The sequence below is a fragment of the Carya illinoinensis genome, chromosome 2 (assembly GCF_018687715.1).
Source record: "Carya illinoinensis cultivar Pawnee chromosome 2, C.illinoinensisPawnee_v1, whole genome shotgun sequence".
Taxonomy (NCBI): domain Eukaryota; kingdom Viridiplantae; phylum Streptophyta; class Magnoliopsida; order Fagales; family Juglandaceae; genus Carya; species Carya illinoinensis.
Genome location: NC_056753.1, coordinates 20,982,395 through 21,006,469, shown reverse-complemented (window position 1 = coordinate 21,006,469; position 24,075 = coordinate 20,982,395). Strand labels below are relative to the sequence as shown.

Genomic DNA, 24,075 nt, shown 5'->3' with positions numbered 1-24,075 from the left:
TGTATTTTTTTATTCCTTACTTTCATGTATAAAATACACCCAATTACTTCAATGAGAATTGGAGAGTTTTCATAAATTCTTCCTTTCGTCTAATAGGCATCATATAATAGGGTGAGAAAATCATGTATACATACTCTCAAAGTACAGATGATGCCGTATTCTCACCCTATCATAGCAATGAATCTTATCAGCATGCCAATGCCAAGACATCATGAAATGCTTTAGCAGCTAGGCTGAAATTACTATCACTTTGGATCTATTTGAGAACACAATTATTCTCAAACTATTTTACTATTATTTACAAACTATTTACCGCTATTTTCAAACTATTTCATTACTATTTACAGATAGTATGAGACAATCTTAGCATCCATATGGAGCCTGGCTCTCGAGGTTGGACACAAATTTTCTAATGATGGCAAAAAAAGGCTGGTAGGAGAAATATCCATAAATTTTTCTAAAGGTGACATAAATATTATTTTTAACACGCAAATGATATATCAATAATGTTATGGTACTACAATAAGAGAGAATAGATGGCCGAAAAATATCCAATTACAGTTGCTACATTGCAAGAAAAAAAAAAATCTGGATATAGAGCTAGTAAACCGATCCGGTTCTAAACTTTTTTGATCGATCAGGTATCAAGAAATGAGCATAGGGCATCACAGCATAAGAGGGCATCTTTTTGCAGAGTGTTGTGGGGAAATCGTTAAGAACTCCACTTCCTCTTCCTTGGAGAGGGGAGTATGGCAACTTTCAATTTTAGGGAAAGTAGCAAGGAGAGAAGCTCTCAATAGCTGAATGGATCATGGAAGGGATTGCATTGAGAAACTTAAGGGTGATGTGCCTTAGAATGTAATGGTGGGGCACATGCGCTGTGGCCCAAAATTGGTAGATCTGAGTTCGTCTACCCTGAAAGGGGGGAAAAACCAGGAAAAAAAAAAAAAACAGGGGAAAATGGCAAGGATCCTTGTTGGGTTATAAGGGGAGGGAGAGGGGAGGAGACGGGCTTTTTTAAGGGAAGTGGAGACAGTTTAGAGAGGATATGATGACAAAAATGGTAGGTATGGGGAGTATTTCCCTCAAATGATCCACACTAGGAAAACACAGAAAAAGAAACACAAACAAACGAATATGATTTATGTCTCAAAAAAACGAAGCTCTAACATTAATTCTTGCCGCTTTGGTGAATACCATGCCACACCTTTTGCTGAACCAAGGACTTGTAATGCATACTCAATAGCAAATATAGGTTCATCCACACGTAAAGGCCAGTCTCGGTTCTTCAAATCAACTGCAACTCCTGAATCGACTCTAATACTGAAGGGTCCAGCAATCTGAAACACATACAAGTAAGCTGTTAGACCTCTTTAGATGCTACATAAATTTGTTTTTCTTTTTTTCTTTTTTTGTAGGTAGATGCTATATAAATATGTGATGCAAAAAGATATGAAATGCCAAGAAAGGGAAAAGAAAATATAACAGAAAGATGATACCTTTTAATCATTTCTCCTAGATGCTACATAAATATTACAAGTTTCTAATAAGATGAACTTCAAAAGTTTAAAATCAAAACAAGTTTTAGACATTGTACTGAATAAGCACAAACAAGGTCATTACATCATTGGAGACCATTGTGAATATTCTGTCGACACTACAAATTCATTCTAGAATCAAAATTTGATGTCTAACTCAACAGGTAGCAGATATTTTAGTGAAAAAACATATCTGAATGGAAGCTGCAAAACTTTCCTCGTGCCAAATCTATTTGATTCCAACAAGTAAGAAGGAAACAATCATTTGTTTAACTACCAGCTGTTTTCACACGCACACACACAAGAGAGAGGTTGCTGAGCTGTATTTCTTCTTTTGTAAAATAAAATTAGTTGAGCGCAGAAGTATGTTGTGCAAACAAAAACACATAAACATGAAAGATTATGAGAAAAATGTGAGCACCTGCTGCTGAAGTGAAAGGGTAGCATTGGGGCAAACGGCTTGAAAATCTTCAAGACTTGGCTGTCGAGAATTAATAAGATCTTGCGTTAGACGTGTTGCACCTGAAAGAAACCGGGAACCAGAAGAAAAGTCCAAGCGGGCATGAAACCGGGTGAGATCCAAAAATAGCCGTTGGTAATTTCCATGCTGAGCTGTAAATGATACTGATGCAAATAGGTCTGCTAGGAAGGCAGATTTTACTCCAGATGCCTCAAAAGAGAAGCAGTTGGGGTCCTGATCCTTTGATCTAACCGAGCAATCTCCAACAGAGGCAGTCAAAGCAGCACCTACAGCAATGGCATATGAGATTTATTCATTGGTATGCATTACACGTGAATTTGCCATCAGTCAATGATCGGAATGCTAAGTGATGCATCAAGTGGTGGTTAGGACCAAATCAATGATAGATCTTTTGCATTGAGCCCAAGCTGAAACTTCAATGATGAAAATGTCATGAACTTTGCTATTCATAATAGAAATCTTAGCATAGGGGTCAGACAGAGGAGCCAACCAGACAAATTATCTCTGTCCCTTAAAAGTTATAAAGAAGTGCATGGGATCACTGTTATTAGTTTCACTTTCACCAGATGCACAACTTGCATTATAATTAACAAAATCCAAGGTCTGATGGTTCATTTTTTTAAATCTGCCAAGTATTCCTCCATTGAAGTGAAACTTGCCTACCAAAAGCTTAGAGCTAAACCCTGCACTCCCCATCCCCATTTGGATCAACGACTAGAATTTAAAGTGAGCAAAAGAAACAGTGGCTTGCTTACCTATGATCCCTGATGCTGAAACGTGAGGAGTTGAAAGGAACATGTCATATGGTTGCACCATTTTCAACTTCTGAGCTTTGCTCCTCCAAATGTCCAAATTCTGCTTGAAGGAAAAAGCATTTTTGAGGGATAAACCAGGGAGGAGAGAAGCGGGTACTTCGTTGGTGGTGTGATCATCTCCGAATTGCGTGGGTGAACCGGCGTTATGGTGCAAACATAGATGATAGCTGGCACCAGAGTCAGAAGCGAGAGAAGCCAGATCAATGGCCATGGAAAAGGGTACATCCCAATAATTACCAGACTTGTCAACAAAAAGCGCTGGCGAAACTGCTTCCACCGTCAAGTTGTGATTGGGAAACTTCAAAATTTGGCAAATACATCATAACCAAAAGACATAATCCTCATCAAGAAGAAATGTTTACCAGAATAGCACAACGCAACTCACAATACAAGAACAAGAAGCTATGAATAAATAGAGAATGTACCACAACACCGCATAGGTAGAAGAGAATACCCTTGGCCAAAAAAAAAACAGAGAATACATGTGGTAATAGTTGAAAAGGAAGCTGAAGAGTTACCTTGTGATGAAGGACTGCCTTCTTCCGAGGCGTCTTCTTATGAGCATGCGAAAATGAATGTGAATCTACGCTAAGAAGCATGGTATCATCGGGTGTTAACAATAGTTCGGAAGAGAAGCCGAGGGCATACAAGGATTTGTCGCGAAGGTGTCTTCCAATGCTCTGCAATTGCAATTCAAGCCACGAGGATTTGGAGACAGCTGGTGGTGGAGTCGATGTTTCTCCACTCTCCTTCATCAAAGAGGACACGAACTTCTGAAAATTGAACTGACCCAACAAAGTGCAGAACCAGTTTTCAGAGAAGGGAACGGTGAGGACGCGTTGGAGAGCGAAGCCGTCGGAGGCGGCGGCGTAAGAGGGGACAAATGGTGCGGTCATGAAGCGCTGCATGAAGTGGAGCTGCTTGGCCCTCGAGAGCCTCGTGCCTCTCGATAGACCCAGCGGAATTGGGTCACCAGGAACAGGACGGGCCAACCCGTCAAGGGTCCTCGGCGTCGACACGTCGAGGTCCCAAAAGCTTCCGTCCATTGCCCATCTCAGCTTCTTCATCCCTTCCCCTTCAAAGCTATTCGGTTTCTTCTGCAACTATCCTCAACCTAAATTAAACTAAAGCATAAAACCCTAAAGAAAGATTTGCACAACAATCCCAATACTTTCCACTTGACTTGCCTCCTTTCAAATGGATAACGAAGGCAGGGAGGGGAACATGGCGGTTTAAGGAAATTTGTTTGAAGGCCCCATGGCCAATTACAGACACAGCCTCCTCCCTCCGTCCTTCCTAAATTACCAACCACCGAATTCAATCATTTTTATTTTTTTCCATTTTCTCTCAATTTTTTTATTGATTTTTTTTTCTCAATTTTAAATGAAATTGTCACATAAGACATTTTTATTTAAAATAAAATAAAACAGAAATTGAAAAATAGAAAAAAAAAAGTATTAAATTGGATCAAAATATTATTAAAATGTTACAGAATAGAGAATCTATAACGTTAATATTATTTATATATAAACATTTAAATTTTTTTTTGTTTCTGAATTAGAAAATCCAATTTCTCTAATTTGTTAGACAATTTTTGGAGGGACTACTAGTGTCCTGGTGCCTTTCGATCCAACGGTCATTTAGACAATCCAATTCAAACAAATGAATTAGAGGAGATCTCAATTTCTACTTTCATTCAAAATGCTAAATAAAAGAATAATGATAGTCTCACTACTATTCTACCACTACTTTACCACTTTTTTTAATTTTTTAAAAATTTTCTTTTACTTAATGATTAAGAAAGTGATTGTTAATAAAATTGTATCTTTTTTAAATTTTTTCTTAATAATTAAATATATTAAAAATACTTAAAAAAATAAAGAAAAAAATACATTACAAATAGTAAAGTGGTGGTAGAACAGCGGTAACTCTATCAAAAACCAATAGTTCAACACCTCTCTTCACATTCCACATATAAATTTTTTCCTATACAAACGAAAATAAAAAATATATTGAAAAATTATTTTTTTGATAGGTAAAGAAGAAATTATTTTCATAGAAATAGACAAAATCCAAATACATATGTATTATACATGAGAAACACCTAAAGGTAGGCCTGCAACCCGGCCAAACCGCTTGGTTTTTGGCCCGACCCGACCCGCAATAGCATGAAACAAACGCAGTTCGACCCGACCCAAAGTTGGATCAACCCGTAAATCAAGATCAGAATACACCAAAACCCATTCCACCGTTTTGCCGACAGCAGACATCGATTGCCTCTCATTATCTCTTTCTCGTGGATATTCTGCAACCCCAGCTTGTATTCCATATTCCTCTTAGAATTGCTTTAATTGTGACCCTTAGTTCAAGAAAGGAGAGGCTTCAAGAACATACTCACCGAGCAGCAAGAAACTATTCTACAGAGTTGGCTGGGTCAACAGCAACACAAATTTTAGGGGTACAAAGCAACCAAAAATTAGGCGAAACATATGGAGGTGTTTCACAGCAAAATCAACGGAAGAAAAATATAGATCTTGTGGGGCTTAGTGAGAAGAAATGGACGCTGTGTGTGGTACTGCTTTGAGGGAGAATACGGGGAAAATGTGGTTTTTTGGGCAATAAAGTGAATGAGAATCATGGTGGGGAGGGAAGAAATTGGATTTTGGAAGGAAAGAGGAGGGAGAGAATGAAGGAAAACCAGAGAATGCTATATGAAAATCTAAGCTATAGACAGAAAGTTGGGGGAGAGGGACTTATGCGGCTGATGATGAAAGTCTTGGCTGTCTTTACACGGGTTTCACTACCATCAATTTACGAGGCTGCGTTTACCAATCTTGGTTGCTTGTGGTGTTGGGACTTTGCTCTTGATTCGTGGAGGCTGGTTGTTGTTGCAAATAAAACGAAGAAGAAAGAACAGAAATGGTGAGAGTCGAATGACTCGGATCGTTTTGACATTTAGCAGGTTCAACCTGCAAGCTGGTTCAAACCGTCTTTCTCGGTCGAGTCGGGTCGGGTCTCACGGACGAGCCGGACCACCAGCTTTTCTGCACAGCCCTACTTAGAGGTTACAATAGAAAGTTGAAGGTCATGGACAATTAGTCTGTTACAAACTTTGGACCTTCGTCTGTTACAAACTATGGCCCTTACCCATAAGAACAAGGATGCTGTCCAAACAAATAAAAAAAACTGCTTTTGAAGGAACTTTCATTTGCCATATGCTTTTCCACAAGAACATAATCATTCCAAGACTCGTTAGTACTTGGTAAAATGATCTAACACTGAAATTACCTTTCTTGGAATGACTCCAGTGCATCTTATCTCTAGTGCCCCTTGGTATACTTATGGAATACAATGTTGCAAAGAACTCAGTAATAGTCTCTAACTCCCAATCTTGGAATGCCCTAATGAAATTAATATTCCATTGAGGGGAGCCATTTGAAAAGGCCAAAAGATTGGTAATCGCTGCATCCTTTTCTCTTGCGAGCTCAAAGATAACATGGAAGGTGTCTTGGAGGCTATGGTTATCACACCATTTGTCATACCAAAAACTAACACGAGAACCATCGCCCACCACAATATGTCCATGTCCTCGAAAGATCTCTCAATGTCTCCTAATATATTTCCACAACCTCACTCCATGTATGCCTCGTACCTCATTCGAGCACTATCCTCTCCAAGCCTCTTCAAATTGTGAATCTGTAACAGACTTCCATAGGGCCTCTCTTTCGTGTTGGTACCTCCAAAACCATTTACTCAAGAGGGCTTGATTGAATTTCGTCAAGTGGCGAATCCCCAATCCTTCCTCAGAAATTGGAGTACAAACCGTTGACCAATTAACTAGATGAAATTTGAACTCTTCCCTCAATCTACTCCACAAGAAAGCCTTTTATAACTTCTCAATGCAGTTAGCTACCTTTGTAAAAAGTGGGAACAAGAACAAAAAGTAGGTGGGTAGGTTTGAAAGAGTGCTTTTAATTAAAGTCAGCCTACCACCTTTCGTCAAAGATAACCTCTTCTAATAAGCCAATTTGCGCTTAACCTTTTTGACCACGTCATTCCAAATCCTTTCAAATTTAAAAGAGGCACCCAATGGTAATCCAAGATACTAAATGATATCTTGCAACCCAAGAGTGTAGCTAAATTCTCCGCTTCGTGGGAAGCCCCCACTGGCACTAATTCAAACTTTGAAAGGTTGATATTCAAGCCTAATATAGCTGCAAAACAAAGGAGTAGCGCCCTCAAAGCTTGAATGTGTCCAAGGTGTGCACCACAAACGATGAGAGTGTCATCGGCAAATAGCAGGTAAGAAATGTTAAGATCGCCATTCGCCACCGAAAAACCATAGAGTAACCCACTGTCCACCAAGCCCTCAATCATCTTTTTGAGAGCTTTCATAACAAATAAAAAGAGTACAGAAGAAAGCGGATCGCCCTGTCTCAAGCCACGAGAGGAGTTAAAGAAATCCACTAGCAAGCCATTCACCAAGATAAACGAGCTGAAGAGATGCAAAATTCTACCCATTTATACCATTTTCTCCTAAAATCACATTTTTCAAATTAGTAAAGTAAGCACTGCCAGTTGACGTGGTCATACGCTTTTTCTATGTCTAACTTGCAAAGTAATCCAGGTTCTCTAGACTTAAGTCATTTGTCCAAAACTTCATTTGCAATAAGGACTGAATTGAGAATTTGTCTACCTTTGAAAAATGCATTTTGCAGCTTCGAAATGAATTTTTCCACCACCGAGCTCAATCTATTCATTAGCACTTTTGATAAAACTTTATACACCTCATTCACAAGACTAATGGAACGATAGTCTCCAATGTCCACAGACCCGACCTTTTTGGGAATGAGTGCTAAGAAGGTAGCATTAAGGTTCTTTTCAAATCTAGCATTAGTATGAAAATCATGAAAGACTTGCATTAGATCTTTCTTAACCACCTCCCAACAAGCTTGAAAAAAGCCTAAAGTAAACCCATCCAGACCAGGAGCCTTACCACTTGCCATACCTTTGATTACTCTGCACACCTCCTCTTCTGCAAACTACCTCTCTAGCCACCCTACACTCACTCTACTGATCTATTATTGAAAAAGTCAAACCATCCACTTTCAATCGCCAATTGTGCTCTTCATATAACAGTTGTTGATAATACTGGTCAATATGGTTGTTGATTACCAACTGATCCAAAGAAACTGCCCCATCTATCATTAGTGTATAATTAACACTGTTCCTCCTGTGGGATTTAGCGACCCTGTGAAAGAATTTTGTGCACTTATCCCCCTCCTTAAGCTAGAGAGCCCTTGATTTATGTCTCCATGAAATCTCCTCCATCAAAGTTATTGTTTCAAGTTTAGCTACTACCTGACTCTTGCAAATTGTTTCAGGTTTAGAAAGTGTTTTGGCCTCCTCCTCTCCTTCCAGACCCTACAACTCCTCCACAAGAGAGCACCTTTGCTAAAGCACATTATCAAAAACTTGCTCAGTCTATTGCTTTAGGTCCTGTTTTAGTGCTTTCAACTTTTTTTCCATTATGAAACTTGGAGAGCCTTAGAAATTGTAAGAAGTCCATTGTCTGACCCTGTCTACAAAACCGTTAGTTTTAAGTCACATATTTTCAAATTTAAAATTCCTTCTACCCCCTTGGATGTCTCCACAGTCTAAAATGATAGAAAAGTGATCAAAGTATAACCAGGATAACCTTCTTTGAGCTACATCCGAGAGGTGTTAAAAGGAATGTTTATAAGCTCCTGTTCTGAAATGAAATCAGAAAATCTCTCGTAGTTGGAGTAATGTGAAATACGCCTAACCTTTTGCTTGGAAAGCAAGATATATTAAAGTCCCCCACAATGCAACTTGGTAGCTCCTACCAACTAAGAAGTTCGGCCAATTCTTCCCACAATAGCCCTCTCTCCAAATCAATATTTGGGCCATAAACTCCAGCTTCAGCCAATTATTATAAAGTTATTTTTATTATAAAGTAAGATCTAAAGAATGAGATAAAGACACGTTAATTTGTGAGATTACTTTTGTTTAATTCTTTGGTGAATGTAGCAGTACTCTTTGACAAATATTACTCATAAGCTTTGAATCATCCGTATCCGTTCATCATTTACTAATGTCACGAAAAGAGATGATGAAAAGATGAGAACTCAAATATTTATAAATAGCAGTTCTCATCCATTTTTATCAATAGATTACATTTGGCGCAGGAAAATGCCAAAGCCATAAGCGAATTATTTCTTTTGTTTCACTATAGTATTATGCCTGGCCTGTTAGATTGCTGCCCTGAGGCATTGTACAGAACACAGTTTGGAGTCAGCATTGTCTTGAAATACACATAGAAGGATCATCTACTTGAGCAATTACTGTCACGACTAACAAAATGTCAATATTGCCAATAAAGAGATCTTACTACTTTACAACACAACTTCTGTGTTAATTGTCAACGGCTGTCCCATTAATCTGGGAATGGGAATACGAGTGTGAATCATGAGCAAGTGTCTGCAGCAGAAGGGGCATATAATTATATATCAACATCAGTCTTTCTAACAAACCAACTAATAAAGAGATAATATACCAATTCAGGAACATGTTTAAAGAAAGCCATGATACTCCAAATACCTGTTCCTGAGAGCGGAAATACATGAAGGGTGTATAGTGTAAGAAATTTGAGACCCTAGAAGTATATATATCAGCATACCTGCATTTCGAAGATAATTAAGATGACCACTTTGGAAGAGAATATTCAAACTTATACTTCCAACTTCGGTTGCAGACATGACAGAAATTCTATACAATAAATCATTTGTGGAGCAGGTCAAGAAAAGAGAACATACTTCTCGATTTGTCTCATTAAATGGCTTTTATCCCACAGACCTGCGCGTGAAAGGTATCCCCACCTAATGATGGACAAGTACAGCATGTCAGCCTTATGTTCAGGATGCATTAGATCTAAGCCACATCACAAGAAAAATCAGTTACTTTTTTTTTTTTTTTTTTGTGTAAACCAAGTAATTGCACCAAACCAAAAGTAAATCCAAGTTAGAAGGAGCAATCTGCTAGTCTTACGAGGTCCATGTGACACCCCTTATTGTTAAGTCCTACATTGGACGGGCACGTTGTTAAAGAGGATTGCAAGGTGCAAGTGCAACATGGAATGTGGAATGTTTACTAGGCGGAGCTAGGCCTTAAATTGATGAAAAGAACTTCCAATTCTTTTGCAGTATAATGCAGATGTGGCTAGCGAATTCTTGGATATATAATTTTCAAGTGGGATGCAAGGTGAAGTGGTAGGTTTAGGTAACATTTTCCTGTTAGAAAATTATTTGAACGCTAGCAAATAACTGTATTAACTGGAAACAGTCATCTTCTACATCAATTTACTAACTCCATTAATTCATTCTACATTCAATCCTTCATGCAACATGTACATTCATTTTATGTTCAACCCTTTCCGCATTGCAGATGGCATACCCTCATGGAACCTATGAGCGTATTCTTGAAGTGGCAGCTCCTTGTATATACAAAGCAGCCGCAAAATACACATCCACAGAAATACAAACCCCCTCTTCCTCAAAATAAAAGGAAAAGACAAGATAGAAAAAAATAGAATGGAATAAAAAAAATTTTAAAATATGGTTTGCAAAAGATATTCTTATATCAGAGTAGTACACTGGATATAATAAGCATCATGATTCATGAGTAAGGTGAGCCACGAAGCATGAAATTGACTTGAATTACAAAAACCAAATGTCGAGATCTAACTGAGCTAACAATGACTGTCAATTACATTATAAACAACATCCAAGGGAGAAGAATAATAACTATAACCTCATTTTCGCATAAATATATAACGAAAACAGGTTCTAAACCAAAAGTGTGCCGACCTCTTCTTACCTTTTGTTGAAGAGCTCTCCATCCGCTTCTAGCATGGGAGCAATTTTTTCATCTAGTCTTTGCATGACTATAAGCAACTTTTGCATGCTCTCTGTGAGTTCTTGATGATCCATATTGGTTGCAGCAAGGGTCTGAAAGTACATTGACAAATGAATTATCAAGAACTAGATTGCCAGACTAGTAAGATTTCTGAGATCATTAAACTTATCTGATTAGGATATCAATTTATTTAAATCAAAATGGATAGCCCAAAAATTTTGCAAAGTAGCATGCTACAATATGAAAATACGGTAAGTAGCATCACAAGACCAAGTCCATGAAGCACATGCACATGAAGCAAGATGAACATTATGCACACAAAAAAAAAAAAAAAAAATGATACAGCAATATAAAGGCAGGGTGAACTCCAAAATTATAAATAATGTTAAGTCATATAACAAGACAGGACAAAGCTTACTTGAGCAGGACGTTCCTTTGTTCGCCTCTGCAATGCAAGCCGAAGTTGGTTAAAAAGATCCCCTACTACCTCCTTCTGATTTATAAGCTCTATCAGTGATGCTCTATGGCCCCCGCTTCGCATCAAAGCACTATACTGCAGTTCCAATATTTCATTAACCATAAAATAGTCTTGTTAGTGTAACATATCAGAAGTCTCAAACTGCAAATAAATTAACTCTGTGCTACAATCTGTACTTCACAAATGTTTTGGTAGCTAGAACCAATAATGTTTTAGAACTCAGTTTTAGTTTCTGCTTGTGTCATACATACTATGCCATCACTGCAAGTGATCAACTTTATAGGCATCTGAAATCCCAAAAACAGGTATGATTCCCTTCCCTTCTATAGCAGATGAAGCAATCTCAGATACACTAACCTCTTCTTCCAACTCTCGACAAATCAACGCCGTTCTCCACCGGAGATGGACTTTGGATTGACTTACATCAGTGTAAATATGGTCACCAACGTATAATATCTCATCTCCGTGTATATTTAATGAATTCTCAATCATCTGAGCACTTCCCCCTGAATACAAGCCCCCTGTAGACGAAGGTAGTAGAAATGTAGAACGAGTGCATGAGGATTTTCAATCAAGTTGGACAAAGTCAAAGTATATATTAGTAAAAATAAATGATTAATGCAAACCACCAAACTCATTCACGCAGCTTGGAAAGTCTTTAAAGATCTGTCAGCAGCCTTAATAATGTTGGTTGAGAAGAGAGATAGTAATTTCTAAACAATTCAAGAACATCACCATTCCTATGAAGTTTTAGAGTTTCACAGGAAATCATCATATTGCCTGGTAAGTAGTTCACATTCACTACTAAGAGATGCATGACAGTTTGATGATTTATACTTGCTTAATAAGCAATGACTTGCATCATGATATGCTTATATTCCTCGGCTCAAATTATCTACCGGCCAAAAGAGCTTTTCACAGTGTACAACCAGGCAGTACAGAATGGAAGTTAAGATTTGGGGTGCGGTTCCTCTTTGCATTATGTGGCAATCAATTGTACTTCCAATGATGTAGAGCCAAATGTGAACTTGCTTAAAGCCATCGTTTTACTCATTATTTGTCTAGTCGGGTGCTTAAAGCCAACGCTTTGGGCTGTACACATGGAGACTATTTTTTATTTTTTGTTTTATAATTAAGACTATTATTTAAAGCACAAGGGACCATCCAAACTCTTTCTTGAATTTCATTGCTCCTTGAATTTTTTATGATAATTTATTTAGAGGATGTATTATAATCATCCTGTGAATTAATTCTTTTAACTTTTATTATCAATTTTTTATTGCTTATCAATGAACAAAAACATAATTAAACGAAAATTTCAGATTGTCAAATAATACACTTGGATGCGCTTGCAGTGGCCATTTATCAGCACTTTTAAGCAGGCAAAGCCCTCATTAAATGTGACAGAAAAAATCCGTAACCCCATTATGGCATGTTATACAGGCAGAGTAGCCTAACTCCTTGTATCCTATTTATTAATCTATTTATTAACTGCTAAGCCCACTCCTTAGTATGTAGATTCTTTCTGATCATATCCTCCAAACATTTATTTATTACTGGGTTTGTGCATCATAGAAACAAAGGCAAATGCAACTAATGGGAGAGCGTGATAGGGTAAAAGTTAGAATTATTTGCTTCAAAATTTATATAAACACTGCAATGATTGAACAAGAACAAGTACCAAAACATCAGTAACCTGTACGAATCTTGAAGCATGGACGCATAAGGCCCTCCCCTGTCACCACCTCATACATTGGGTGTGACATTTGGAAGAATTCTGGCTTCCTTGCTGAGACTATTACCTACACACAAACAGGAGGAAAAAAACTCATATTTAGTGCTTATTGATGCTCTGCCAAAATTCCTTTTTTTGGGTAATTTTTACCCACAAAAATGGAAGGAGAAATTAGTCCAATATGTGCGAGAAAGGTACTGTCCAGAAAAACTGATTCTGATATTTTGGGCATGACAAGGGAAAGAATGAAACTGAGAATGATAACATTTTTGTACCACACTTCAGAGAGCATTCTTAACCAACACTTATCCTACTATGGTGTAGCATTACTTATAAAGGCACAAAAGAATACTGGATAGTCAGTGGTGCAACATAAAATGTATGATGTATACTCACAATGTCAAATAGATCATGCCAACCCATATCGTTGGGAAGAAATCTGTTAAAGGAATGCTGCATCATTTTGTTTGTGTAATGATAATCAGAGTTGGTAATAAGCAGAAGCTTTTTACCAGCCTGTAATATGAAAATGTCCAAGTAAATAAGGATTAAAATGATTTCACATGCTATGCAAAGACGAAAGGTCACAATAAAGTACCTCCTTTTGGTCCAAAAGTGCCAAAGGAAGTTCTGGATCAGGCTCAACAAATAGTTCTGGCTTGGACATTATCTCACTCTACTCATAAAAAAAGAAAAAAGAAAAAAGAAAAAAGAAAAAAAAAAAGAATAAGAAAAAAAAAGACATTCACTTAATCTTTATGAATACCACAAATTAATAGGTGGTTGAGAACCAAAAAGTTGAACACCAGACAATCTATATCCATGGTTATATATACCTTAAGTTGACCTTCTACATGTGCCCTAAAGAGTGCCTTTCCAACTGCCTGAAACCATCTCAAGATTGAGGAAAGAAACGTGTATAATGAATACTAATATACCACTGTGATAAAATTTTCGAGAGCATGTTACCTTGTAAAGCCCTTTATAATCAAGTGGACCAAGTTGTGCAGCTATTGCCTCATCGTCCAATCTGTCTACCATCTGAAAACAATCACATGACCTCAATGAAGTCCAATACATATTGATTATCCAAATGAAAAAATGACATGCATCGATTAAATGAGATTGTAGATAAGAGGGAAACAGAAATGGATACCATAAAATCTAAAGTTTACTAGACGTCAAGATCATGACATGGAGGGAAAATTAGTAACCCATTTGTATAAAATATTGCCATGCAAGAGAAAACTTGCAAACTGGTTCTAACTGTCTCTGTTATCAAACCATTTAGTGGTTTTATTTGTTTGGGATAATATAGAACTCACTGCGAAGTAAATGATACAAAATGTTTTTGGAATTTGTTTTTTTCCTCCCATCTTGTTTTTTGAGAAATCTGCACATTTTATAAATTCCAAAATCAAAACAACTCTCCATATGAGTTTTCCAAGAATTTCATAGAACTACAAATGCCAAACATCTTATTTTGATAATTAAGGTAATATTATTCAAATCCCGAAGGGGCTTAACCCACATACACAAGACGTATACATTGGAAACACCCAACTAGGGAGAAAAAAGAAAAATAATATAATTCAAGAAGTCTAGAAAGTTAGAGGGGTGAAAGCTATTGTGCACTGCCATTCAAATATATAATGGCTTTTACACCTTCCCCTCCCAATCTTCAGAGCTCCAGGCATTACATTCCTGCCAATCTTCTAAGATTGGTAAGGCCACATCCAATAGCAAAAAAAGAAAAGAAAAAAAGGATCATACCATCCTCCAAACCTCTAAATGACTATTGACTTTTAAGGGGCCTGCTAGCAAGTCATTACATCCACCAACAACTAGGCCATGACCCACTCAATCCCAAATGTACAAAACATTGACGTCCAAAGACCCATAACCACCTTGCAGTGAAACATAAAGTGATTGATGCTTTTTCTGCAATGCTTACACCTACAATAGACATCCAGACATAAAGTAAAATTCCTCTTGCTCAAGTTATCCATTATTAAGATCTTTCCGGAAGTAGACATCCAGACAAATCAAGCTACTCTCGATGGCACCTTATTGCTTCAAATAGTCTTCCAAGGGAAAGGAGGATTTTCTTGGGGGAAGAGCACAATGTAAAAGGATTTGATCTCAAGGGTTTGTCTTTTGGATGGAGTCTCAAAAATCTTATCAGCTCCATCTTGTCAACTTGAAAGAATACAAACAATTAAAGAATGAAGATGCCATCTCCTCCCAATAAAGCACCGATTGAAATGAAAGTAACCTTCAATCAGGGATTTGTCCTCAGAGATCTGCTAGAGTTAAGCTACCGATGTCTCCTTACAGCAAGAGATGCTATATAAATCTAAGAAGACTATCTTCAAAGCTGATCCCCAAACCACATCTTAGATCCATCCCTCGCCTCAAATCTAATATAACGAGAAAATTCTCTCCACCCTCTCCTAATGGTTTTCTAGACCTTCATCTCAAAAGAGCTGCTAACCTCATTTGAATTCCAACCTCCCCACAATGCTACCATACTTGACTTCAATCACCAATCTTGCGAAAGTAGCTCTCTTGTAGTGTTACACAATAATTACTTACCAAACAAAGCTTTTCTGAACAATAAGAAAGGTGAATCGCATTGCTCAGACTCATATCTAAACCCATGTAGCCCATGGGCAGCCCACAAAGGTGGCCAATGTTAAAAAGAAGGCTAGTATGAAGCTGACTTAGAGCAATAAGAGAACAGAGTGCAGTATTAGATTTGGGATTGTTGGAAACAATGGGTTTGATGCAAGGTCCCAATCCAAAGTAGAAAAGGGTAAAGGCCTTGTTGACGGGCCACATTTTACACATATTTAGCCCAATCCCAAGCCCAAATCTAATTGAAGAATTCATGTTGGATTTGGGGCTTCCACTTCCTTGGGCACAATCTTGAATACTGATCAGGCTTTGGGTCCCTCCATTGAGGTAATTTGATGGTAATCTTGCCTCCAGAAATGCCATGAAATAGGCTCAACCAAAGCTCCAAATGCCAACACCCTAGAGTCTTTATGCAATAAAACCCCTGAGCAACCATCTGATGGCAACCCGATATAACACCTAAGCCAAGGATATCACCTAGTCTCATCATCCAATTTCGCCAATGGATCTTTGACACTGGTACTTGAGTGTAGGTGTAGCCTAGATGTCAGAATGTTTCAGGTGAATTACCAGATATTGGTCCTACAGAAGACAAAGCTGTAGAGGCTTCAATGGAGGCTAACTTGGCTGTGAAGGACATAGGGGGAACATGGGAATTAGAGAATATGGATATGGCTGTGGGAGGGTTCACAGATCAACCCAAAAGTGGCATCAATGAAGGAGACTTGATACTATTAGTGGAGGAAGGCTCAAGTTACTGTGAACCATTGAATTCTAGCCCCCTGGAAGTTTTGGAGGTCAATTCCACTACATTGGAGTCATCGTAGTGGGTTTTGGAGATGGCCAAAGACTTATAAATATGTGGGGTTGTATTGTGAGGGATTTGGGGAAGAGCTAGGGGGGCTTTTATGAGGCTTTTATATCAGGTCTTTGCAAAAGGTCAAAGGCTTTTATAAATTTGTAAATGCTAAACTTTTTTTTGATAGGTAATCAAGAAGTTTTATTCATAGAAGCAAACAAAACCCAAGTACATGGGGAGTATATATGAGAATAACCTAATTAGAGTTTACATTTGAAAGTAGAAGGTCAAGGACATTTAGCCCATTAAATACAATGGCCCCACCCATAAGAACAAAGTTTTAAAAAAGAAAAATTTAAGCTCATCCATTGTTTTCTCATAGTCTTTGAAGCTTCTATCATTTCTCTCCCGCCAAATACACCGACACATACAATAGGAACCATTCTCCAAATCGCTACCACTTGTGAGTTGCCTGGGTGGCCTCTCCAGCTTGCAAGGAAATCCAACAGTCTAAAAGGCATGACCCATGCCAATCCACCACTCGCGAAAAAATCATCCCACATGGTCCTAGGCACCCCACAGTGTAAAAACAAATGATCTACTATTCACCATTCTTCTTACACACACAACACTAGTCTAGCACCATTACCAGATGTTTCCTTAAATTATTTGTGGTGAGAATCTTGTCCAAAGAGGCTGTCCATATGAAAAAAGCTACTTTTAAAGGAGTGTTCGTCTGCAATATACTCTTCCATGGGAACATGGTCATTCCATCATTCCATTCCCACGGTCATTCCAAAGCTCATTAGAACTTGATAAAACGATCAGACCATGAATTTACCTTTCTTGGAGGGGCTCTAACTCATCTTATCTATGGTACCCTCTGTCATGCATACGGAATAAAATGCCTCATAGAACTCTGTGATAGTCTCCAACTCCCAGTCTTGGGCTGTTCTAATGAATTCTACATTCCATTGAGGGGAGCCACTAGAAAAGACCAAGAGATCGGCTATCGCTACATCATTTTATTTTGCAAGCTCAAAAATGGCAGGGAAGGTGTCTTGGAGGTTTCGTTCACCTCACCATTTGTCATACCAAAATTTGAAACAAGAGTTGTCACCCACCACAGTAAGTTCATTTCTTCGGAAGATCTCCCAGTGTCTCCTGATGTATTTCCACAAATCCATCCCATATGTGCCACATACCTCAATCGAGCACCATCCAAGCCTCCCCAAATTGTGCATCTATAACTGACTTCCATAGGGCCCCCATTTTGTTTTGGTACCTCCACAACCATTTATCCAATAGGGCTTGGTTGAATTTCATCGAGTTACAAATCCCCAATCCAACCCCAGAAATTGGGGTACATACAAGTGACCAATTAACCATGTAAAATTTGAACTCTTCCCCCAATCCACTCCACAAGAAGTCCCGTTGCAGCTTCTCTATACAATTGGCAACCTTTGTGGGGAGCGAGAGTAAGGACATAAAATAAGTGGGTAAGTTAGAAATAGTACTTTTAATCAAAGTAAGCCTACCACCTTTAGACAAATACAACCTCTTCCAAGAAGCCAATTTGTGCTCCACCTTTTCAATCACACCATTCCAAATCCTCTCTGATTTAAAGGGAGCATCCAATGGTAAGCAAAGATACTTCATGGGTAGAGATGATACCTTACATCCCAGTAGAGTGGCTAAATTCTCCTCGTTAGGGACAGCCCCCATAGGCACCAATTTAGACTTTGAGAGATTAGGTTGTGTTTGGGTGTTGAAGTATCTTCAACACTTCTCACTACTATTCATTACTTTATTATTACTTTTCACCTACTTTTTTTACTATTCATTACTTTTTACCTACTTTTTATTATTATTCATTACTTTATTATTACTTTTCACCTACTTTTTATTACTATTCACAACTCTGCTCAACACTTCTCAACACCCAAACCCACCTAGCTCTCAAGCCCAAGACAGCTTCAAAACTAAGTAGTAGAGCCCTCAAAGATTGGATATGCCTGAGATTTCGTAAAAGCAGGTGAGAAATATCCATAGAACTATAATCACCATTCCCTATAGAAAAACTGTAGAGAAAGCCGCCTTCCAGAAGACCCACAATCATCTTACCAAGAGCTTCTACGATAAATAAAAAAAGTAAAGGAGAGAGCAGGTCTCCCTGTCTCAAATCATGGGAAGAGTCAAAGAAACCTACCGATGAGCCATTCACCAAGATAGAGAACTTAATTGTAGAGATGCAAAACTCTACCCATTTATGCCATTTCTCCCCAAAGCCACATCTAGCAAGTAAATATAGTAGGAACTTCCAATTGACGTCATCATAGGCTTTTTCCATGTCTAATTTGCAAAGTAACCCGGGTTCTCTAGATTTGAGTCGTCCATCCAAAATTTCATTTGCAATTAAGACCGAATCTAGGATCTCTCTACCTTTGACAAAGGATTTGTCAATCGATTCGCTAGCACTTTAGAAATGATCTTGTAAACACCATTCACAAGGCTAATGGGGCGAGTCTCTAACATCCATAGTTCCCATCTTTTTGGGAATGAGTGCTAGGAAAGTAGCATTAAGACTTTTTTCAAAGCTGGCATTAGTATGAAAATCATGAAAGACCCACATAAGGTAGCCCTTGATCACTTTTCAACAAGCTTGGAAGAAACCCATGGTAAAACCGTCAGGGATTAGAGCCTTGTCACTAGCCATGCCACAGATTACTTTAACCACTTCATCCTCTAAAAAGGCCTCTCTAGCCACCCTGCGCATAGCTGATCTAATGCTGAAAAAGTTAAAACATCCACTTTCGGTTGCCAAGTGTGCTATTCAGATAGGAGGTGTTGGTAATACTTCACGATGTGATTCTTGATGACTAATTGATCCGAGGATACTGCACCATCTACCATCAATATATCAATAGCATTATTTCTCCTATGAGAATTAGCCACCCTATAGAAGAACTTCGTGCACTTGTCTACCTCCTTGAGACATAACACGCTTGATTTTTGTCGCCAAGAGATCTCCTCTAGCAATGTTACTATCATGAACTATTACGCAAAAAAGTCATGAACTCTTTCTTTTATATCAGTACATGACTTTCTCTTGCACTTTTAATGGTACGAGATCAGAAAAAAATGCCAATTGGTATCAAGATGAGTTGACCCTTCCAACCATGTCATTAATGTTAACTTTAAAAAAATGTAACAAGGGGTGGGGTCATAAAATTTGAAACTGTAAGTGACCTCTACAAGCAGCACAATGCAAATTGAATGGGATCATGGGCCCTTAGAGTGTTAATCATCATTTTATAATATAACATCAATATGGACCGGTATAAGTCCAGTTTAGAACGAGAAATAAATACAAGACAACTAAGATGTTCAAGATTATTGTGGAATATAAGAAGAACTACCTGCATATAAGCGACAGCTTCTGAAACTGAGAATAGTGTATTCAGGAATTCCCATCGACTCTCTTTCCGTAGATCCACCAATTCCCTCCCATACATTTCACTTCCATGCATAGAAAGTTAGCTTGCACTATAAGATATATAATCCAGTTTTTTTTTTTTTTTTTGAAAAAAAAACACAAACGATGCATCAAAACACTAAATGTAGATGAAACAGAAACCAATACATGTACCACACACAATGAGGCAGTATATGAGACAAAGCAGTCAACATAATCCATGTGCAGGGGTGAAATGCACTTCTTAGCATTCCATAGTGACACATAGACAGGTATAATACTGGGGGGTGAATGGCTGAAACAAAAAACAAGATCCAATATTTTGCTCAAAAAGATTGGATTGTATCAACCTTTTGTGAAGAGTCATCTTCTAGCTAATTAATGGACTGGGTGTATACCATGAAATGTGCACTATGAGACTGCCTATTGCTCACAGTTCACGCAATGAGCAGGTAAGCTTTCAAATAAATAATTTTCTGCCATACCTTACAGCTCGAGTGGAAAGCATTTTGGTGCCATGCATTGCCCTTTTAACATACCCAAATCGGTCAGCCTTAACCAAGTTACCTCTCTCTTTGTCTATGACAAGGCCTCTAATGACCTAAGTGACACAATCGAACAATATGTGCTTAGAACAGGAAATAAAATTCAAATATCAGGACTAGAGTGAATGACACGATCTATATACTCTTCAAATTGCTTAGAAATGAAGATGTCACCAAGTCTGGGTCGAATGTAAGTCCATCAACAGGAAAACCCATGTTCCTTAAATTCTCCATACAGTAGTCGTATGCCCGTCCTTCCCAAGCCTGCAAGAGAACAGATCCATGACAGACAATTCCAATTGCCCGGTGATGGAAGCAGACTAGCACTGTATAAATAAAAGCTCTAGACATATGAGTTAGAAAAATAACTTCAGCACTACTAATAAACTTCCTAGCAACATCTAACTCCAAAGCTGGTGTCTTATGTAAGACATCTAGAGATATTGATGCGCATGATATCAGAAAAGAGGAAATAAAGTCTCCACCAGTCTTTATCTAAGATAGCAACACTATAACTAAACAATGTCAGAAATTAAAAAAAGAAAATCAGAGAAAAGCTGTCCACAATATCTTGCTTCATTTAGCACAAGTGAATGTGAAGATGATACATATTTAACACAATTCAAGATATGAAAAGAAAAATGCAAAAACACTTAAATACATGTGAGATTAAATGTTTACAAACTCACTTGATTGTGATATCAAAATGGGTACCTATAAAGATATAAAACTGATTTACCATCACATTATAATGCATCAGGGTATAGTCCATGTCATATCCAATGGCACTGATTGATCGGAGATTCAAAGTTCGACTGCAGAATATACCACGAGGTGAATGTCTTGACAAATAAGGGCTCTGCATGTTTACAAGGAAAGTTATAATGGAAAAACAGAACAAAGCAATAGCAAATCAAATAAAGTGAAACGAAAAGGTTTAGTATTTCAGTTTTCAAAAGTACTTCAACAGAGCAAAAGGGGAAGAGAGAGAGAGAGAAGAAGCAAGAATTTAGTCGACACCAGCAACTCAAATTCTCGAAGACAAGCAAAATTTCCAAATTCATGCAAGAAAAATAAAAGACAAGTAGAATCACATTTCCTTAAAAGTATGAGGGGTCATATCATAAGGGAAAAGAAAGAAAGAATACATAGCACTATGAAATAAAAGTGAAAAAAATAATGAACGTCAACAACAAAGTGAGGAATACGTATAGAGTTAATAAGTAGATGTTATGGAGTTAAAATTTTGGCTTTATCCTCATATACCTAAGGACAGCTTCAGATTTGACATTATAAATGAAGTAGTATCATATTTATAATTACAGTTAAGTGGTTAAGAAGATTTTGGTGAGAGATGGAAGAGCTATGAAAAAGCACAGAGAAGACTACCGGCAATAGCCTATTGATATTCAAATCCCAGCCACGATCACTAGTTAACAAAGGTCAAACATTCTCTCGGCAAAACCAAAAGTACATTGTTATACAATTACAGGAACCAAAATGTAGGAAAAGAATTGCACCGTGATACCCAAGTCTCTAAGCAAATCCTTAGCTTCCTCGGCTTCCACCTGGGCTACTTCTTCAATTGGGCCTTCTAAGGTCGTCTGACCATCGATTCCTACATAGAAAGACCAAAAAGCACGTGGTTAGCAAAAGTTGCAACAACTCAATTAGATGTGATCACCGCCTCATGTAATTGGCAGCGGTGGTTAGAAGGAAGACTCAATAATGGAACAACAAAGTCCTGCGTGCTTTTGGTGCAACCGTGCAGCATGTTGGGCATTCCAGAAAAAAGATGAAGAGAGGACATAAAACCATGGCGCAGCTAATAAGCCAAAGGTGGAAACAATTTAGTGGGTAGGCCGGGAATTTTCCTACGCTGGTGTTGGCAAGTGCAAGGAACCGATAACAGAACTACTAAGAAAGGACGATTTGATTCATGGTTAAAGTGCCACAAGATCGAATGAACTCTAGCTTAAATGAAAAATTGTAATCCAATAAGAACAAAGTGGAAGGTGAGGTTATGTTGCTAGTATAATGAATGAGCACAAAGGGAAAACAAAAATGATTGCAAGTGCGTAGTAATAGACACTGACGACACGATAAGGGAAACCAAGAAAACAGGAGAAAACAAAATATCCGTTTAAACAATAAAGAATATACATTAGCTTTTACCAAAGGATTGAAGATGCTCCGACTTGAGATTCAAATCCCCTTTGGTGCTCTGGCCCAGATAATCAACGTCGGACTTGCTCGACGAGGTCACCGAGAAGAGATCGCCACCGACGTGCTTGGAGTCCATGCTGCAGCGACACCCCATCATCATCGGCTGCATTGGAGATCTCGCAGAGATCATAAGCGTACAAACATGAGAAGTGGGTATGGGATTTCTGAGAAAATGGGTCGAGGCCATTGAGACAGACAGAGGGGTCTCACTGTACACACAGAACTTGCCCAAAACCTCTGCCGCATACATGTCTGTCTCTTTCGAATATGATAGCGGTGCCACTGGGTTCTAGTTTCGAGTCCAAAGCAAGGTTGGGGGGACTTTGCTATGAGCGTGGCTTTTACGGATGCAAGCAAGGCTCGGTAGAAAGAAGAAGAAGACGGAATATATCACCATATATAAAAGAGGAAGAATATACTCGAACTGCACTTCATGACTCGAACCAAAAAGCTAAAAGCAGGAAATTGTAATCCTGTTCTCTGGATAATCTTTTCGCTCCTCTGCTATATCTTAAAAGCTACATGCTTTTGTCGCTTAGCTGCTTCAAGATTCTCTCCCACTTCTTTTATATTTTAAAAGAGTTTGATCAAATATTAATTATAAAATTCATTTAATAATAAATAATAAACTCTTAAAATATATTAACGTTAAATTAAAATATTAATTTTAATATTTTAATTTATTTTAATTTTAATTATAATTAAAATATTAATTCATTATTAAAAAAATACACATTAATTTTTTAACGTTCATATTATTTCAATTAATATAACTTTTTAACCGTCTTTTTTAAGATTAGAGAATTTTGAAAATAGGAAAAAGGTATTTTAATATATATATATATATATTTTTTTTTTATGGGAAACAAAAATCCTAAACTTTGAAATAGCCAAATATAGACCGTAGACGACTTCCCTTTATACTGGAATGGCAAAACTCATGAGTTACTGAGTTCAATTCTCCCCCAAGGCTGAAAGATTATTTTAAGGTCTAGATTTAACTAGCCAAGAAGATGATGGATAAATTTACCGTAGATTTAGCTAGTTTGATATAGATGTTTTTTAAGCAAGCTAGTTGAAGTTTGACTAAAATTTGACTATACCTAATTCACTACTACTGGTCTTATACAGTTCACTTTTCCATAAATGTTGAGCACAGTCCCTAGGCTATACAAATTTTATGCATCCCATTTTCAAAAAATGAAGTTTATTGTTAAAAAATAATTTTTTTATGTAAATTTTAAATTTATTTAATTATTTTTTAAAGTGAGTGCGCATATCTTAATATATTTTTCATTTTTCATACTTTTTCTTTAAAAAGAATTCTAGAATTCAAAATATTAAAATTTGCATTTTATTCTTAGCTTGCCTAATTTTTTAATTTACCTGTTAAGGATTAAATATAATTGCT

At 37.6% G+C, this 24,075-nt stretch overlaps 2 protein-coding genes across 2 annotated transcripts; both read right to left on the bottom strand.

Annotated features, from left to right (window-relative positions):
- Positions 1-452: 452 nt before the first annotated feature.
- LOC122300303 (protein TRIGALACTOSYLDIACYLGLYCEROL 4, chloroplastic-like) lies at positions 453-4,148 on the bottom strand. The gene is made up of 4 exons (XM_043110838.1): positions 3,353-4,148; positions 2,775-3,132; positions 1,960-2,285; positions 453-1,340 (listed from the first exon to the last, which is right to left on the bottom strand). The coding sequence occupies exons 1-4, from the start codon at positions 3,899-3,901 to the stop codon at positions 1,143-1,145; spliced, it is 1,431 nt and encodes a 476-aa protein (XP_042966772.1). The 5' UTR covers positions 3,902-4,148; the 3' UTR covers positions 453-1,142.
- A 4,817-nt stretch (positions 4,149-8,965) lies between these two features.
- Positions 8,966-23,169, bottom strand: LOC122300302 (cytosolic purine 5'-nucleotidase-like). The gene is made up of 17 exons (XM_043110837.1): positions 22,614-23,169; positions 21,959-22,056; positions 21,178-21,297; positions 20,613-20,702; positions 20,379-20,494; positions 19,838-19,937; positions 13,952-14,023; positions 13,819-13,866; positions 13,581-13,658; positions 13,379-13,498; positions 12,944-13,049; positions 11,605-11,768; positions 11,188-11,322; positions 10,731-10,861; positions 9,671-9,733; positions 9,456-9,534; positions 8,966-9,335 (listed from the first exon to the last, which is right to left on the bottom strand). The coding sequence occupies exons 1-17, from the start codon at positions 22,912-22,914 to the stop codon at positions 9,270-9,272; spliced, it is 1,887 nt and encodes a 628-aa protein (XP_042966771.1). The 5' UTR covers positions 22,915-23,169; the 3' UTR covers positions 8,966-9,269.
- Positions 23,170-24,075: the final 906 nt, after the last annotated feature.

Coding starts and splice junctions, on each gene's coding strand:
- LOC122300302 (XM_043110837.1), bottom strand. CDS start 22,914: ATGTATGCGGCAGAGGTTTTGGGCAAGTTCTGTGTGTACAGTGAGACC. Junction 19,938..20,378: donor CTTTCCACTCGAGCTGTAAG/GTATGGCAGAAA, acceptor TATGCATGGAAG/TGAAATGTATGGGAGGGAAT. Junction 13,867..13,951: donor ATTATAAAGGGCTTTACAAG/GTAACATGCTCT, acceptor AGATGGTTTCAG/GCAGTTGGAAAGGCACTCTT.
- LOC122300303 (XM_043110838.1), bottom strand. CDS start 3,901: ATGAAGAAGCTGAGATGGGCAATGGACGGAAGCTTTTGGGACCTCGAC. Junction 2,286..2,774: donor TTCAGCATCAGGGATCATAG/GTAAGCAAGCCA, acceptor CCATTGCTGTAG/GTGCTGCTTTGACTGCCTCT. Junction 1,341..1,959: donor CCCTTTCACTTCAGCAGCAG/GTGCTCACATTT, acceptor TATGTGTTTCAG/ATTGCTGGACCCTTCAGTAT.